Genomic DNA, 17,842 nt, shown 5'->3' on the forward strand with positions numbered 1-17,842 from the left:
GTAAAAAATTAAATTTATACAAAATTAGAGTTTGTTTTGTTTATTTTAATTTTAATACAAAAAATACCGAGATGTACGTGAAAACATTTTTTAATTTGACAGTTTCTAAATTATTGTTATTAGTTGTTTTCGTTGATGTTGATCTTTTGTGAAGAACGTGCGTAGAATTTACTATCGAAACAGATGCAAATGCAAATGTCGCGCTGTACATTTCTGTGACGTCAAATCACAACTTGTACATATTAAAATATATAAATTAGCGTCATAATTCGTTATTGTTAATTGAAGTCTGAAATTGCGCATTCTCTTTTGCTTTTCACTTGCAAGTAGAATTGATATGAAGTTTTTGCTGCCGTTTATCATTTTAAGTACTTATTTATTTATTTCGTTTTTTTAGATTAATAAAATTTATTGTTTTTAAATATTTTATCATAACATTAATATTTATTCTTTATTTCTAATATATTTTTAAGGTTTAATTCCAAAACAACCCGGAAATTGTGTGATAAAACCTTGATTTTAATTCTTTATTTCCTCAAGTGACTGAAGAGGTAAAAGTAGCACTTGTTGTAAGTAAAAACCCTTAATTAACATAAATAATTAATAATATATAGCGTTTCAATATGCGCTAGTGTTATTATAGAAAGTTGGTTTGTTCTATTTTTGCAGCTAGGACAAACCACTACAAATCTACTAAATACTATATAAACAATTATGACACGTGTCACTTTATGTTTTAGGACGACAAAGTCATAATTATTACAATAATCTAAAGTATCTTTGTAAGAAATGCAACTTCTAAATTCATAATTGTGGTGTCATTTCCGAATATTCATTATTAAGTTTTGTAAACCGAAATGCTGATAAATATTTTTGGTAAACTTTTAAATGTAATTTGTATTGATGGAGGTCTGTCATTATAATATGTAACGTTACTCGTGCTTAATCATGGCGAAACCAATTGAAACAATTATTATTTCGCATTAATATAGAAAATTCATTCCTAATAAAAAATTTACGATAATTATCATGACATAATTCGTTTCTTATTATAGTTTACGTCTTTTAAATAGAATCAAATATTATTTTTATAAAGGCTTTGTGTTAACAGCTAATAAAGGATTATTAATTAACTAGCAGATAGGCCCGGCGTTGCTCGGGCGAAAACTAACAATAGCGAAAATTACGATTATTACGTTATAGTCAATCTTAACCGTTTTCAAAGAATGCAAGAATTAGGTCCCCTGTTTCCAGACTAATTAGAGAATTTTTAGATGGGTTAAAAAATGTTAGATTTTTCGCAAAAACGAAAAAACTGCATCTGCGTCTGTAAACCTTGCCAGTCAGTTTCTCTTAACACTTCCATTGTTGATACTTCCATTGTTCCTTCACAAATTCCATTGTTAGCACTTCCATTATCGAAACCTTAAACCTGTATATCTCCCCTCGGGGGAATTTCGAAAAATCCCTTATTAGTGTGCGTTCTCGTGACGTACTCTAACTGTGTACCAAATTTCAACTTTCAACTCCTAACCGTTTGGGCTTTGAGCTGATTATTATTGTTGTTGTTGTTATTATTATTATTATTATTATCAACTGGTCTCGATTTTACATATAGATTAAGTAACTTTAATTTTTAATTAATATAATTGCAACAATTACATGTATTGTTTGGTAAAATTTTATTGTAAGATATATTTAACGTTTACAATTTTCTTTATTAACTACGAATTATACGCACAAATCTTAAAAAGTAGTCAGAGATTCTCTTTGAAAATTTTAGTCTTTCTTAATATTTTCAAAATATAACAGCTAAGTTACCCAGTGTCTGGATTCGAGTAGGTTCCCTTCCCTCGGCTGTGAAAATGAAATAGACGATGGAAGTAACGTGATGTCAATTGTAACAAACATGTCGTGCCTGTTAAAGAAAGTTTGTTACCAAAATGATACGGCTAATTTAGTCAAAGTGATAAGATGTCTTTCAGCACTAAGTATAGCTAGAGTACAGTATCTGTTAGAAGATGTTAAAAGAAATGTTACAGCAAAAATATACGAATGTATTGGTAGTATTTCTTTCGATAGCCGTGCTTAAGTTATAAATTGTGATTTGATCGATTACATTCTAAAATTAGATATTCAATCTGCTTCAGATTATATAAATACAAATATTATCGAGAAGTCGAAAAGCGATTTCGTAATGTTATTAAAAATTCTTAGTGGAGATATGGAAACAAAATGTGTACTTCCCTTAAAAATATTATAAATTATTTGTTGATGTAAATTTACGAAAAAGAATAAAACATAAATTCAATTCTACTGTACTGTACTGTACACAAATGCAGTGGGTGATCGGTTAACGAACATAATCCGTTCCAAGATTTTGTTCGTTATCCGAATTGTTCGTTAACCGATTATCGATTTACCATAGGTTTGTATGGGAATTTGATTAATTCGTTTTGAAGACTCCAAAAAATAAAAAAATATATACTTTTTTACTACATTTATTTACATGTAATAGTAAGAATACATACATATGCTGTCTTGCATTTTTATTAGTCATGTTTTATCCGTTTGTGGGGTTAAACAATCTGTCCAATGTCGATTGCTTTTCTCTTTTCTTCAGGATTTTTCGGAAGTAATTAATAGTATTGTAATTGTAGAGAGTGTAATTGTAGCCCACCAGTGGCCGAGTGGTCTCCGTTGCCGCTCATAGCGGTGGTAACTGGACCCTAAACACTGGGAAGTTCGGTCGTGGGTTCGTGCCGCGATCGGACAGGCTGGCTGCTTGGAGTTTTCCGGCTTTTCTCCTTGCCAATAACGACTAAATAGGAGGCCAGTTCCCCATAAAAGTTTTCCCGGAAGGCATTCTTTCTCCGCGCGCGCGTGACACATCATTCAAGGAAGAAGGCAATGGCAAACCACTTCCTCAACTCTTGCCAAGAAAACTACATGGACAAAGGATAGACTTGTCCATGCAGTCACCAGGAGTCGACGACGACTTGACGGAACTTAACAACAACAATTGTAGAGATCCCCAACCCAATGAACCTTATTCTGCTTTGGTTGCCACTTGGATGATATAACATCCTCCCACTCCTTCAAAAGATCTTTAGTAGCAGATGTCGACATTGGTCCTCTTTCGTCTTCCTCTTTTCCAAAAGATAACACATTTCGCTGAGTTTCTCGGTATTCTTCATTTGAGAGTTCTTGGAGTTTTTCTGTCGTCAGATCAATTTCAGGTTCCATTATGAGCTCTAAAATGCTCTTTATTTCTCAGACGTAATTTTCATTACTCCATTAACAGCTTGAGACTTCTTGATATATCTTTCATAGCTAAGATTGAGCCTACTATAGACCTGTTCAAGCCATACTGCCTAGCAATATCAGACACCTTGTGCTCACTTTCTACCTTGGCTATTATCTCTTACTTGGTTTCTACGGTGAGCACAGTTCTTTACACTCCTCTTTTTAGGCTCCAAAATATTATCAGTTTGTTTTTAATAAAAAGTTCGGAAAAGCACTTACAAAAATTCAGAGAACAGAAATCAACTAGGCCACAAAAAATTATTTAAATACAAGGCCGAAATGAAATTCGAAATTTGGTATTAAAACGTTAACGAATATTCTTTCACCTTTCGTAAATAAACTCCGAAGCAAAATTTTACAAGTGCCTGTCCGACAGTCTCGCGAATACTACAAAAATTATTTGTCAGAAAGGTAAACAAAAAGCCGGAATTACAAGAGTGAGTTTAAAAATTTGGAGGAATACTATCCGATCGATATCGAGTTGAGAGTCGATTTACGTCTCCCACGCTCCGGAAAGTTTCGAATTGTTACCTGAAGACGACGGAAAATCAATTGGTATTCGTTATTTTCGGTCGCTTCTTTTTATGTTTATTCGGTAAAGTGTTCGTTGTCCGATCATAAAAATCTTTCGCAAAAGTGTTCGTTATCCGATTTGTTCGCTATCCGAACTGTTCATTAACCGATTACCCACTGTATAGATTTATGGCTGATTTCAAAAACCTTTAAAAATTTCGAAAACGTTCATTTCTTGTGGTGAAAATTGACATCTAAACACATCAGAAAATTAAGTTGAACGAAAATTAATGTTTCTATGTTTAGAAAAAATCGGAATTAATCGGATATTTTTACCTTTAATAAAATAACTTTTTCTCGGATATTTCGCATTAAATAATCTGGTTTATTATTAAGACTTACTGTATTATGCAGTTGTCGTTTCTGTTTTGTGTAAATAAAGATCTTTTGTTCTTACTTAAAAGTAAGTTATTTTCTATTTGCTCATCAGGAACTATACCATTATAATAAGTCTTATAAATAAATAAGGCTACAATTTTATTAAATTGCAAGGTAATAAATAAAATTAAACAAGAAATAAAACCTATTAATTATTCATAATTTTCGCTTCATTTGTCCAGAAAACAATAGAATAACACCTGTGAATCGCGGAAAAAAAAAAAAAAACAGTTTTCAAGTTAGCTAAAAGATGATTTTTCGTAAATATTTATAAAGTTTTAAAGCTCGTTTGGTTAAAATTAACGTAATGTGGAAGACACGATTTAACCTAAAATAGATTAAGTTAAAAATTTGCATAATGTAAGTGTTTTTCGTAAATTCGTTTTTAGTTAGAGTTTATTAACTAATAACTATAAATAAATCACAATTAAGTAGAAGATTTAACTTATTATAAGTAAAACCTGCTAATTAATTGTTTAAAGCTTAAACATTAAGAAGGATGAAATCTGCCTTTGTTATTTGCTATTTAACGTTTTTCCTGTCAACACTGTTACACCGGCTTTTATCACAAAAATTTTAGTTATTCGTACTATTTTTCAATTTAATTTATGTGTTATATGCAAGTAAACAGTTTATTTCTTTTAATATACAAGTAATCGTGTTGAAAAACTGTGGTATAGATTTTTAGTTATAATTTGTCGTTTTGACTTTATTTCATGTAACTATTTACTATGCACTTCTATTTCCTATGTTAATTACTGCATATACTTAATCATTTCATTTGTATCTGATTTTATATAATTTTAAATACTTTAATTATTTTAAATACTAAAAGTTCAAATTTTTATGCTTTTCCTATAAAAATCCAGTTTAAATAACTTGAAACAGAAAAGTATAAAACGAATTCTTTATTCTTTTGCCTTACAATACTATTTAGTTCTTGTGTGAACGAAAGGTTTAGAATTTAGAGAATGGTATTGATACAAACTTAGGTATTGTATCGTTTATTTTAATTTTAATACAGAAATACCGAGATGTACATGAAAACATTTTTTTAATTTGACAGTTTCTAAATTATTGTTATTAGTTGTTTTCGTTAGTTATATAAATCACATATTGAATATTAAAAAAATACAAGGATATAATCTTCTCCTTGAGAAAAAGGTATGCATTATTATGTAAATATTGTATTTAAATTACTTATTTCAATTGAAAAAAAAGTTAGTTACAATTGACTGTTTTAATCATGTTCCTCGGTAAAAGTAGATTTATAATTCTTTTATTATTTTGAATTATGAAATTTAAATAAAGATTAAGCGAATTTATCGGAATGTCGATTAATGACAGGCGATGTTGTTTGGCAATTTCTTCTCTCCTGGATTAATCCTATTTGTTGTAAGTTATGAATGGATGGATAATTATAGACGCGGTGCCATAACTAGCCATTACTCTGCCCTGTGTAGGAATTTGCATTTAGGTTCTTTAATTAATTAGGTTTGGGAAAGTAATAAAACAAATACATGCATTTTGGGCCTCTCTTCCAAGTGGGCCCAGTGCGGGTGCACATGTTGCATCTGCCTAGTTATGGCACTAGATAGCGGTATAAAAAGTTGTTTTGCAAAATTACTAGATTTCAATTTACATAAATTGTAGACGTTTAAACTTTCACTCTCAACTGACTTTCCATCTATTTTTAGCTAATTTCGAGAACGGAGTTACATATATAAAAGAACAGACCAGATATGGAAACCTTAGAGTCAGAAGGCTCTGACGTTAATAATACAACAACTTCAAATGCAAATCGATAGTCACGTTATTTCAATTCAAAAAATTTTCTCGGAAAGGAGTCAGATAGATAACTGGCACGACTTTCTTGCTAACAGAAAAAGTACGATTTACAGGAGCAAAACACGACTACATTCCACTCAAGCAAGTGTGCGATGTGCTACCTGTAGCAGTAAAAGAGCAATGGCACTTCTATTTCTCACAATATCATCTTCAGCGAATATAATAGTAGTTTTAGTCGATTCTATCCTTTTTTGTAGGTAAATATTTTATTAACATTTTTTCCAATATATGGGGCTACATGGAAATTCATCAAACGAAAAGAAGGGTTGAAAACAAAAACAAAATTTCGGTAAATTTTGTAATTATGCCAGGGTCTATCAAATATATACTGCTTATAGATAGAAGTGTATTTTTCTACGTTTTTATAATCATTTAGTTTTGTAAAATTTAATATAAAAACATTNACTGAACATTTAATAAGTTGCACAAAACAACTAAGTCGTTTAATCGGAAGTTCTCGTTAATATATTGCACTTTCTTTTTTAAGTTTTCGTCCTCTTTGGATGGAAAATTGAATCCACCAAAGGTTCTTAATCTTTTTCTGTTATTCCTATCTCCAACCTCTTCGAATACGAGTTGATGCAACAATTTTATTGAACTTGTCGAGGCCGACTTTAGTGTTTCACCGATAATTTCTACGAGCGTCGCCATCTTAAAAGTAGAATTTTAAAACTACTCACGGTTTGCCGAAACGTAAGTCGAAGTCCTTCCGGAATGCCGATGTATTCGGACTCTCCAACGTCGAATTTTCACAAAACACGAATGTCCGTAAATGTCCAGCGTACTCACGAAACCAAAGCACAGTTCGTCAAATCTCTTCGAGTTAGGCCTAATCCACATCCAAGCCTATTCCTATCCCGGACGATCCCCCACTTCTGTGTGACTTTTCTTTGTCTTTTAAAAAAACTTTAATTGAAACAAGAAAGATGTGGATAACAGGAACGTTTGAAGGAATACGAATTACATAAAAATATATTGTGAGTATTATAAAAAGAACAAATGTAGGACTTCTTTCTCGTCTTTCGTCTTTTCGCGCGTCTTCTTCCACGGTCGTCTGCTCTCGCGAAGTCGCGTCCCGTCCCGCTCTCGTCGTCTCGCCGGCAGATGGCGTTTTGCTCTCCACATATATTTAGAAATTACAGAATCGTTGCAAACAGGCTGCCTTTAACAAGACAACATAACAACTTTGTTTTACTTTCCCGGCTATTATCATGCCGTCTTTCGTACGTGCGAGACCCTGCCCAAGTAAAGCTTGGAGGTCCCCTTAAGAAAGTCGTAACGGAAGGTTAATTTTTATAAATTTTTTCAATTAGCTTTTTGCGCTAAACGTATTGTTATATTTATGTTTAATAAAATTTATCAAATATATCTTTTGATTGTTCACTATTTATAATAATTTTACTACTTGTTACTCTATTCAATTTAGTATATTTTCGAGATTTCGAATGTTAGGATGCCCCCCATGTCTAGAGGCCCCTAGGCCTAGGCCCGGTAGCTCCACACCTAATTGTGAGATTAGCCGGGGGTGCCAAACTGGAGTACCGCTTAATCGGCACAAATTGTTAGATTCGATCTCTAAACTTTTAAGGATGGCTTTAACTAAATGTTAAAAAGATCTAGAGATCACATTTCATTCAAAATCATACTACTTCACAATATAATTTTCTTTTGTATTTAGATCGATGTGAAAGTGCGTTATTTCACTATTTCTTCTCTTATTTTCGTTCTCGTTCCTTATTAACTCGTAGGCGGCACTATATAAAAGATTTTTTTAACTTAGGAACTAATTAACAAACTTTTGTATGAAGTTAAGGAGTTAGCTATGGGCGTTGGCCGTGGGGAAATAATATGGAATATGTCCTTCTCGTATGGAATTTCGTGGCGTACTCCCGGAATGATACTCAAGAATCCTTTTTTTTATGTTATTCTTTAATGAGAAAATGGTATTATTCTCACGTGTTTAGGAAGAGTGGGGTTTACAGAGACTGGACTGTATGTAACTCAAAATTTGTGAAGATAAAGGAAAAGAAAAAGATGTCGAACTTACGTTCAGAAGGAAGTGAATTTTACAAGTTTCCTTCGTTCTTAGCTTAAAGTTTTTCTATTAAAATCGAAAATATTATTTCTAACATTTATGGATTTGACATAGGCCTAAATCTTCAAATTATGGGGGGTTCCAGAATCTTACATAAAAATAGGCGTAGTAAGAAAATTTATATATGAGTTTTAATACAATAATTACAANTAATAGATTGTAGATTGTTACCCGTGGGTTGGGACTCTCAAATGTCGGTCGAGTGGAGGGGTAGTATTTGGGGTCGACGATAAGGTGAAGGCCGTATACAAGTAAAGGAGTTTACCATTTTAACAAATAAAACAAGAATTTATTAAAATATTTAAAATTGACAAAACTAGTAGACAAATCTCGACATTAAACCGCCTACCAGCTTAAGAGAGAGTATACACGTTTCTTCATACCTCTTTATAGGGTTCCTCAACGATTTAATCTTTGTAGGTGCCTAAATGTCCAATGAAAGGTGTCTTTGATCCAAATCAGCACAAATAGAAGAGTCGCAATCTTTTATACAAATACTTGTATAAAAGCTTGCGACTCTGGCGACGAACGGATATCGATATTACAGGATCGGAATAGCGGCGTGTTCGGAGATTCGACTCGATGTCGTCGATCCGGCTTTCGATAAGAAACTTCCCCGAAAAAGGGTAAGAACTGTCTTTTATAGGTTTTTGTGGGGAATTTCCATCACGTGATCGGATGGTCTATGAGCTAAAGCTCATAGGTGTTCCAGGAACCTAAACAAGTGACGAAATTTAAAGGCAAACTATAAACTTTTGTCCAAGTCGAGCTGCAAGTTATGTGAGAACAATAGAATGTTTATAGTTAGGACAGAAAGGTTCACACATTCCCGGATAAGATCGGTTTTTTCTCCAATTCGTTACATAAACGAAAGTGAACTAATTACAATTTTAGTTAAAAAAATTCCGGATCTCACAAATATATTTTAATAATTATAACGATTAAACGTTCTTCATGTCTTTTCTATCTTCTACTCTAAAAGGTTCGGTATGAGGAGTCTTGCATTTTCATTCAAACGAAACAAACCGCAACTGTCTGGTTTGCTTCTCTGGCAATTTTCACCCTTAATGCTTAACGGTGGGGAATGGGAGTTAGCAGATGAAGATACCTTTCTGAAGTGTTCGCTTTGAAAAGTGAATATTAGAATCGCTCATCAGCTCACATACATAACAATTCAAATGAGTCGACTTTACCGAGTGTGGGATAAATTTTTTGGCTGGCCAAATTTATGAACAAAGTGAACAAATCAATTTAAAAAGCGTAAAATTTTAAAAATCTTGTAAATTCCTTATTTACGTCGGGTCCCATGTAAGTCAGTTATCGCCCCTCTTACAACTGATACAATAAATAAAATAAGAATAAATATAATATCTAAATACAATATAATTTTTATAAATATGAGTATTTTTGAATAAAATAGATGCAGTCCAGTGGAGTGGACACAACAGTTTGCATGTATCTGTCACATTGCCCGTATTCTTTTACCAAACAATGAATTTCGAGATAATTTTCTCTCTAATGCACATGAAAATATGAAATACCAACTTTATTATACTTATCTTTCAGAACACTTTTACTCTGGATCACTATTTGGATGTTAATTTTTGATGTTTCTTAACATTAAACAACGAACATGAATTTATTACGGAAAATCTAGGTCATAACGTTTTTCTGGAATATTTAGCATTCAGAAACGATTTAAATTTGTATTATATATTGAATTTAAACATTGTAAAGAGTAACATGTTTGCCATAAAAAACAAAACAGATCGATTATAGCGCGATTTTCAAGCGAGATATCGCAATTTATTAATTATTTTAATAATTAAATGCAAAAATTATAATTTTTAATTAACGTTTCCAAGCTATGGAGTTCGAATATTTATGTTAGAACCCCATAGCTTGAGTTCAAAGTTATGGGGTTCCAAGCTAATTAATTAATTGATATATACTCGGGTATTTTTTACACTAGAATTACGCTAAACTAAACCGTTTAGTGTAAAAGATAAAAGGTGATTAAGCCAGCAAGAATTTTTTATTGTTATAATTAGTAAAATTTATTTGAAATAAGACAATGAAAAAGTCATGTATATTAACTCTTATAAATTTTTATTTGTATTTTTCATTACTTGGATGTGGTTTGTATTTAGCACTTATTATTCTGGTGAAGCTTTTGTTTCCGTGAAAATAGAAACATTTTCTTTTGACTTTAAAGTACGTTCTCTTCTATTTGCTAATCGGAATCTACACCAGTATAATAATGAACAACTTGACGGGCACTTGTTTGATGCCGCTAACATAAACCACGAAATTAAAATGCCTCATTTATATCTACCTATCCTTTCGTGATTTCATCGATCAGATAGATTATTATAGAAGATAACCTAAAAATAGCAAAATTAAAAAAAAAGAATCAGACATTCGTTGACATGTTTCTAATATAAACCACTAATTATGTATTGTGATATTCTCAGAAAGCCGGACTGGAATTTTTAATCATATTTTTAAGTTATTTAATATTAAACATTTGCTTTCCACCTCCAATTAGTGTTGTAGTGTCTTGTCCCTCTATGTCATATTTCTTCTTTAGGAATAGAGTCCTGCCGGTTACATTTCTAACACTATAACAAAGAAAATTTTTGAATCGAAGCAGCGTGACTTATGGTTTGTAGCAGAAGTGAAACAGAACATTTTTCCGTATTGTTTTCATAACTCCTCTCGGTTTCATCTGTTTAACTCTGTTCTGGGAATTACGAAAAGACACACAGACGGACGACAGTGGAAATTTATAAGTCTACTAGCTTTTTAAATTGCAGTCCAATAAATAAAAATTTAACACAATATAGAAGACATTAATCATTCGTAATTTCCGTTTCAGTCTGCAGTTAGCATAAGCTGCAGACATAATGTGTACGTTTTATTCATAAGCAGCTTACCTGTCTAGACAAAAATAGAATAACACTTGTGAATTACAAATAAATAGATTTAAAGTTAGCTAAAAGATGATTTATTACAGCTAACGAAGTTGAAAACTTCTCCTGTTATTTGCTATTTAAACATTTCTCCTGTCAAAACGGCCATATTGGCATTTATTAGAGAAAAAGTTTAAAGTTATTCGTATTACTTTTAAATTTAATTTTTGTGTTATATGGAAATAAACTGTTTATTTCTCCTAATACACAAGTAATAGTGTCGAAAACTGTCGTATACACGTGGAGAATCTCCATGATATACTATCAGAGACCCGATGTAAATTTATTCACATTGACAAGGTTATTTTAGTTACGCTTTGCATATAATTAATTTTTAAGGATGAGCCTTTTTTTACTTTCTTTCGTTTTTTTTGTAATTTCGGGCTGAATGAAAGGAGATTGGCACGAGTTCGTCCTCGTGCCAATATATTAATTGGCACGAGGTAATTGATTGTTCGTTAAGCGGAAATCTCCGTCCTCTCTCCTCGACTTATAACTAGGCCGTCGTCCATGTGAACTGGGTCGTTCACTCACCCAGATTTTTTTCAGTGTTTTTGTTTGTCGTTTCCTGTCCTCTACCTGGCTTCCGAGGTCCTTTCCGACTGTGACCATGAAGGGTAGCACTACTATCTCGACTTTTTCGGAATTTTTTTTTGTCTGATTGCAAAAGAAGTAATTATACTTTACGTGAAAAGTCTATCATTATTTTAATTATCGCGCCCCATCCCGCGTTGTGAAGGTACGATTTACTTTCGTCATGCTAAAATGTATTCTATCTAGTCGTGATTTACGGTTCAATTTTCATCTTTACCTTCCTGACAGCAGACGACTCATTTTGTTATTCTCCCGGGTTTGATTGTTACTGTGGCACAGAGGCTCTGATCTGTCAAGATGTGACTAATAATATTAGACGATATTGTTAAGCAATCTTTGTTTTGATTTATAATTTAGATGTCTGCAGTAACACTTCGTGGAACAGAGTCCCAACTCACTATTTTTTTTTCTGCCCGTTACGTCTATGTGTCCTCGTTATCGACTTGCCCCCGTTCGGTGTCTGACAAATCGCACGACGACGTAAGAAGAAAGAGATTACGTATGGTTTCTATTTTTATTAACTGTATGACAAACTTGATAGCGTACTATGAGAGTAGCCGAATTCAGTTCTTCTTGTAATTCTAAACCGAAAATTGACATTTCGATAGTGCGGTGTTTCCATTTAATAATATTGGGGTGTTTATCTACGAAATGTTAAAGTGTCTGTTTTCTTTTTACTTTAAAGCACGTTATTTTCTATTTGCTAAACAGGAACGACACCATTATAGTAAGTCCTATAAATAAACAAACCTACTATTTTATTAAATTGCAAGCGAATAAATAAAATTAAACAAAACATAAAAATATTATTAATTATTCATAATTTTTGCTTCAGTTGTTCAGAAAACAATAGAATAACACCTGTGAATTGCGAATATCAATCAGTTTTGAAGGTAGCTAAAAGAACTTTAAAATATTTTTAAAATTTAAAGTTCGTTTTCTTAAAATTAACGTAATTTGAAAGAGACGATTTAACTTAAAACAGATTAAGTTACAAATTAGCATAATGTAAGTGTTTTTTTGTAAATTCGTTTTTAGTTAGAGTTTATTAACTAATAACTATAAATAAATCACAATTAAGTAGATTCTACTTGTTATAAATAAAATATGCTAATTAATTATTAAAAGCTTAAACAGGTAAAGAGAATGAAATCTGCCTTTGTTATTTCCTATTTAAGTTTTTTCCTGTCAAAACTACAACATCGGCTTTTATCATAAAAATTTTAGTTATTCGTATCGTTTTTCAATTTGATTTTTGTGTCATATGCAAGTAAACTGTTTACTTCTTTTAATTAACATACAAGTAATCGTGTTGAAAAACTGTGGTATATACTTTTAGTTTAAATTGATGATTTTTACTTTATTTGAGGGGCACAGTTACCTTGCTTACCGGCGGCTCTGTCAGAAGATGGCTTTGAATGGGCTAAAAATGTGAGTGGAGAGGTCAATGAGTACGTCGACAGGTTCCGAATAAGTACACAGTTTGATCAAAATTATACACTTCGAAGGCAAAAGCAAAACGGAACAAATCGAAATAATCAGAAATTTTATTCTAGCTCGCGACAATGATAGGTCTTTCCAATGGAACATCTACGTCTATTCTTAAAGCTAAACTAAGAGATGAAAGAAATTTTTTAAGAAGGACGTCTCGGGGATAGAGAGAGCCAAAATTTTTTAAAAATACCTCTAACTCTGGTATACGACGTCGTCTGGACTATCGTGGACCTGAGAGGTGGTCATTTGGTTATCTTGAGATAGAGATGGCAACTGTGGCAGATAGCGACGGACAGAGTGGCTGTAGGGGTCTGGTGTCCGCTGTAGACGTCCTCGGATGCTATTAGTTGTGAACGTCCGCCCGGAGGACTGTGTCCCAGCGGAGGAGGGGAAAAATCGGGAAACATTCTGATACAAATCCATGTAATTTCGACTCGTCCGGAGTTGTTTATGTTAGTTGTCAAACATCCGAATCTTTCTGTAGATTTAGTACTACTTCTATCCGGTATTGTCACTTCTTCCCTTTCATAAATTTGATAACAGTTGTCAAAGTGACGGTATTAATTGCTAGAGGTGACTAAGGTCATAATTATTCTTGCACTTTAGTAATCATTGTTGCTTTCTATGGCCACCTTGATCTGTTTTCTCATCGTTCACATCGCACGTAATAAAGAGGGGGGTTTTTTCGGTTCGTTCTAACCTTGTCGGTGATCTTTTTGTTACCCTCTATCATGTAACAACTGGGGTTATTGTTAATTGGTTGGTTATTTGTAAATCCTAACGAAGGTGGAAATCAATAATTCCCAGGTGAGAGGAAATAACTTTGTCTTCCAAAACGTCTTTAGAAGTCTAGAAGATCGTCTTTCGAAGTGAGGCAATACCTTGCTGGGTCAGAAAGTCTAGCTTCGAATTCCTAAAATTTGTTTCGAGTTTAAAACTTACAAAAGAGCCTACATCCTGATATTGCGTGAATTTTTGCATATACGAAACCATTTCATCTGTATCTGATTTCATATAATTTTAAATACTTAATTAAGCTAAATGAAAATTATTTTCATAATTTAGGTAATTTTACAAATATTTTCATGATAAAACGATTACCTTATATTTATGAAAAATTCTTTTTAACTTGTTCTAAAACTGCATGTGTTATTCTCTTTACAGACAAATGTCAGCTGCTATTGCTGACGTGTACTTTATTGTAAACGCAGATTAAATAATTTTATACATATTTTCGTGAAAAAACAATTATGTTATATTTATGACAAATTCTTTTTAACTTGTTCTAAAACTGCATGTGTTATTCTCTTTAGAAACAAATGTCAGCTACTGTAGCTGACGTGTACTTTATTGTAGAGGCAGATGAAATAAAAATTAAAAATGAATAATTTTCTAAAATTATAAACTTGAAAATTATATTTCGCTTATTATAGACAATTTTTTCCTCTTTCTNGAGCAAATATCGCGCTGTTCATCTACATGACGTCAAATCACAACTTGTACATATTAAATTATATAAATTAGTGTCATATAATATAATCCGTCATTGCCAATTGAAGTCTCATTTACGCATTTTCTTTTGCTTTTCAGTTGCAAGTAGAATCATGATGATGTTTTTGCTGCCGTTCTTCATTTTAAGTACTTATTTATTTCCTTGTTTTTACATTAGTAGAATTTGTTCTTCTTAAATATTTTTTCATAACATTAATATTTATTTTTTATTTGTAATTTATTTTTGAGGTTTAATTCCAAAACAACCCGGAAATTGTGTGTTCGAAGGAATTGAAAATATTGTGAATGAAAATCTTAATTTTGAAACTTTATTTCCTCAAGTGACTGAAGAGTTAAAAGTAGCACTTATTGTAAGTATAAACTTTTAATTAACATAAGTAATTAATAATATATAGCTTTTCCATATGCGCCAGTGTTATTATAGAAACTTGATTTGTTCTTTCTACTTTTACAGCTAAGGCATTTATCTACTAAATACTATATAAATAGTTATGACACATGTCACTTTATGTTACAAGACGACAAAGTCATATTTACTACAATAATCTAAAGTATATTTTTGGAAGTACAGTAATGTTACTCGTACTTAATCATGGCGAATCCGATTGAAACAATCATTATTTCGCATTCATTTAGAAAATGCATTCCTAATAAAAAATTTACGATAATTATCATAATTTATTTCTAATTATATTTATGTATTTAAAAAAAAAGCTAAGAACAGCTAATAAAGGATTATTAATTAATTAATTAACTTTAATTTTTAATTAATATAATTGCAACAATCACATGTATTGTTTGGTAAAATTTTATAGTAACATATATTTAATATTTACTGTTTCTTTATTAACTAGAAATTATACGTCCAAATCTTAAAAAAGTAGTCAGAGATTCTCTTTTTAAATTTTAGTTTTTCTTGATATTTTCAGAATATAACAGTTGGGTTACCGCAGTGTCTGGATTCGAATAATTTCCCTTCACTCGGCTGCGAAAATGAAATAGACGGCGGAAGTAACGTGATGTCAAGTGTAACATATATATCGTGCCTGTTAAAAAAAGTTTGTTACAAAAATGATACGGCTAGTTTAGTACAAGCGGCAAACTGTCTTTCAGCACTAATTTTAAATAAACTACCGGATCTGTTAGAAAGTATTGGAAGAAATGTTACAGCAAAAATAGACGAATGTCTTGCTAGTATTACTGCCAATAGCCGTAATGGACTTACGGATTGTAATTTGATCGATAACATTCTAAAATTAGATATTCAATCTGCTTTAGATAATATAGAAACAAATATTATCGAGAAGATAAAAACCAATTTCGTAACTTTATTAAAAATTCTTAGTGGAGATATGGAAGCAAAATGTGTAATTCCCTTAAAAATATTATAAATTATGTTTTATGTAAATTTACGAAAAAAAATAAGACATAAATTCAATTCTACTGTACACAAATATAGATTTTTGGCTTATTTCATTCTTTTCCAAACAAACATTTATATAAAACCACGAAAATTAATTTAATCGGCAAAAAATTTTATAACATAACGTTCAATACTGAAATATTGAGATTCGATCTGACAATATTGTGAGATCCAGCCTGGGGAACAGGGTAGTTTGTTACGCCTGTATCATTTAATAGGCAGCTAGTTGGTAAAACTAGTTCTCTAGATCTAAGATCAGATCTAAAACTAGATCTGATCTTAGAAGTTTACATAGGAGGGCTGTAATATTTAGCTTTATGAGGATTAAAGACTGTGTAGTCTCTATCCAACGTCAGGATTCCTGTTGACATCAGTTAATCACATTTATTACATTCGGATTAACACGCGTTATCCCTAAACTCGGAAATCGGAAGAAGCATGGGACTTTAAATGTAGATGAATATGTAACAAGAACCAAGTCGTTTATAAACAAAGTAAATATTTAATAAACCAAATAATAAAAACATACAACGAAAAATCTACCCTATTTCTAATTCTAACTTAAACTATATTATTTCTAACCTAACGCGTGAGAGAGTTTACATCGATCTATTCTGAGCTTGTATTACCTCTGTATCTTTCGTATCTGTATGAAAATCTACTTCCTTCCTTTCGTATTATGTCTTCTTAATGTTTCTTTGGGAAGTTCTTCAAATATCTTTCCTTTCAAACCATCTTATCGTATTCTATACGTCAGCTTAACCCTTTCGTAGTCGTATATTGGATTTGTATTATATTTGTATATTGGATTTGTATTTGTATTCGTAGTCGTATATTGGCTTCTTACATTATTCTCCTTAGTATGGCAATTGTCTCTTCTTTATGGACTGCTTCGGAGGTATTGTATGGCAAGACCTTTCTCTAACGGATTGCTGCCGTTCTGTATGTGAAACTTCATATGGCAAATTTCCTTCAATGGACTGCCTCGAGAGACGCGAAAACTGCCCTTTTATATCCTCCTCCGGACCGTGTGAAAAATTATCAACTTATCAACAGTTCGCCTGGGAAAGGAAATCAACTTACTTTCAAAATTCTTATGTTTCCTCTGTTTTGTGTAGATTAAATCTTGGTGAAGTTCGAAATATTATTTTCTCTAAAATTTTAGTTTCTTTTTAAACCTATTATATTATTTATAAACTTTCTCACCCCTTTCGACCCTCACAATATAGTCGATGTATTGCCACATGACGTCCACAACATAGAACAAAGAAAAACAGTTGTTTTAGATTAAACGCATTTATACGCTCTAGTTGTTGCATGAGTTCATTCAAGTCTGTGCAAGGTTTATTCAATCAGCCGCATGTTCCGAAATAAAATGTATTGTAAGCAGACCCCAACTTTTTCTTGTGTTAGGAATTTTGGCAAAACCTGTATTATATTGGAAAAATCCGTTTATATTTTTTAAGTAAAAGCAATTTTTAATAACATTTTTTATAAAAAATAATTTTTAAAATAAAATTCTATGTATTGACAAGATGATGTGTAATACTAAAATTTATTTTTGAAAGCAAAACCTTCGAAAATGTATTCGGAAACCTTCATTTTCTGTGGTTAAGCAGGAAGGGTGAAAATTAACACTTAAACACA

General features: G+C 31.8%; 1 protein-coding gene across 1 annotated transcript; it reads left to right on the forward strand.

Moving 5' to 3' along the window:
• Window positions 1-492: 492 nt before the first annotated feature.
• Window positions 493-16,163, forward strand: LOC111620506. The gene is made up of 4 exons (XM_023362434.1): window positions 493-569; window positions 14,851-14,898; window positions 15,001-15,122; window positions 15,702-16,163. The coding sequence occupies exons 2-4, from the start codon at window positions 14,865-14,867 to the stop codon at window positions 16,161-16,163; spliced, it is 618 nt and encodes a 205-aa protein (XP_023218202.1). The 5' UTR covers window positions 493-569; window positions 14,851-14,864.
• The last annotated feature ends 1,679 nt before the right edge of the window (window positions 16,164-17,842 follow it).

Source organism: Centruroides sculpturatus, unplaced genomic scaffold (assembly GCF_000671375.1).
Source record: "Centruroides sculpturatus isolate CEXI.00-Female unplaced genomic scaffold, Cexi_2.0 scaffold74, whole genome shotgun sequence".
Lineage (NCBI taxonomy): Eukaryota > Metazoa > Arthropoda > Arachnida > Scorpiones > Buthidae > Centruroides > Centruroides sculpturatus.

What these genes read in the sequence shown, in the direction of transcription:
- LOC111620506 (XM_023362434.1), top strand. Translation starts at nt 14,865, where the DNA reads ATGATGATGTTTTTGCTGCCGTTCTTCATTTTAA. An exon ending in GCTGCCGTTCTTCATTTTAA is followed by an intron (nt 14,899 to 15,000) that starts GTACTTATTTAT and finishes TTTATTTTTGAG; the next exon opens with GTTTAATTCCAAAACAACCC. An exon ending in AGTTAAAAGTAGCACTTATT is followed by an intron (nt 15,123 to 15,701) that starts GTAAGTATAAAC and finishes TGATATTTTCAG; the next exon opens with AATATAACAGTTGGGTTACC.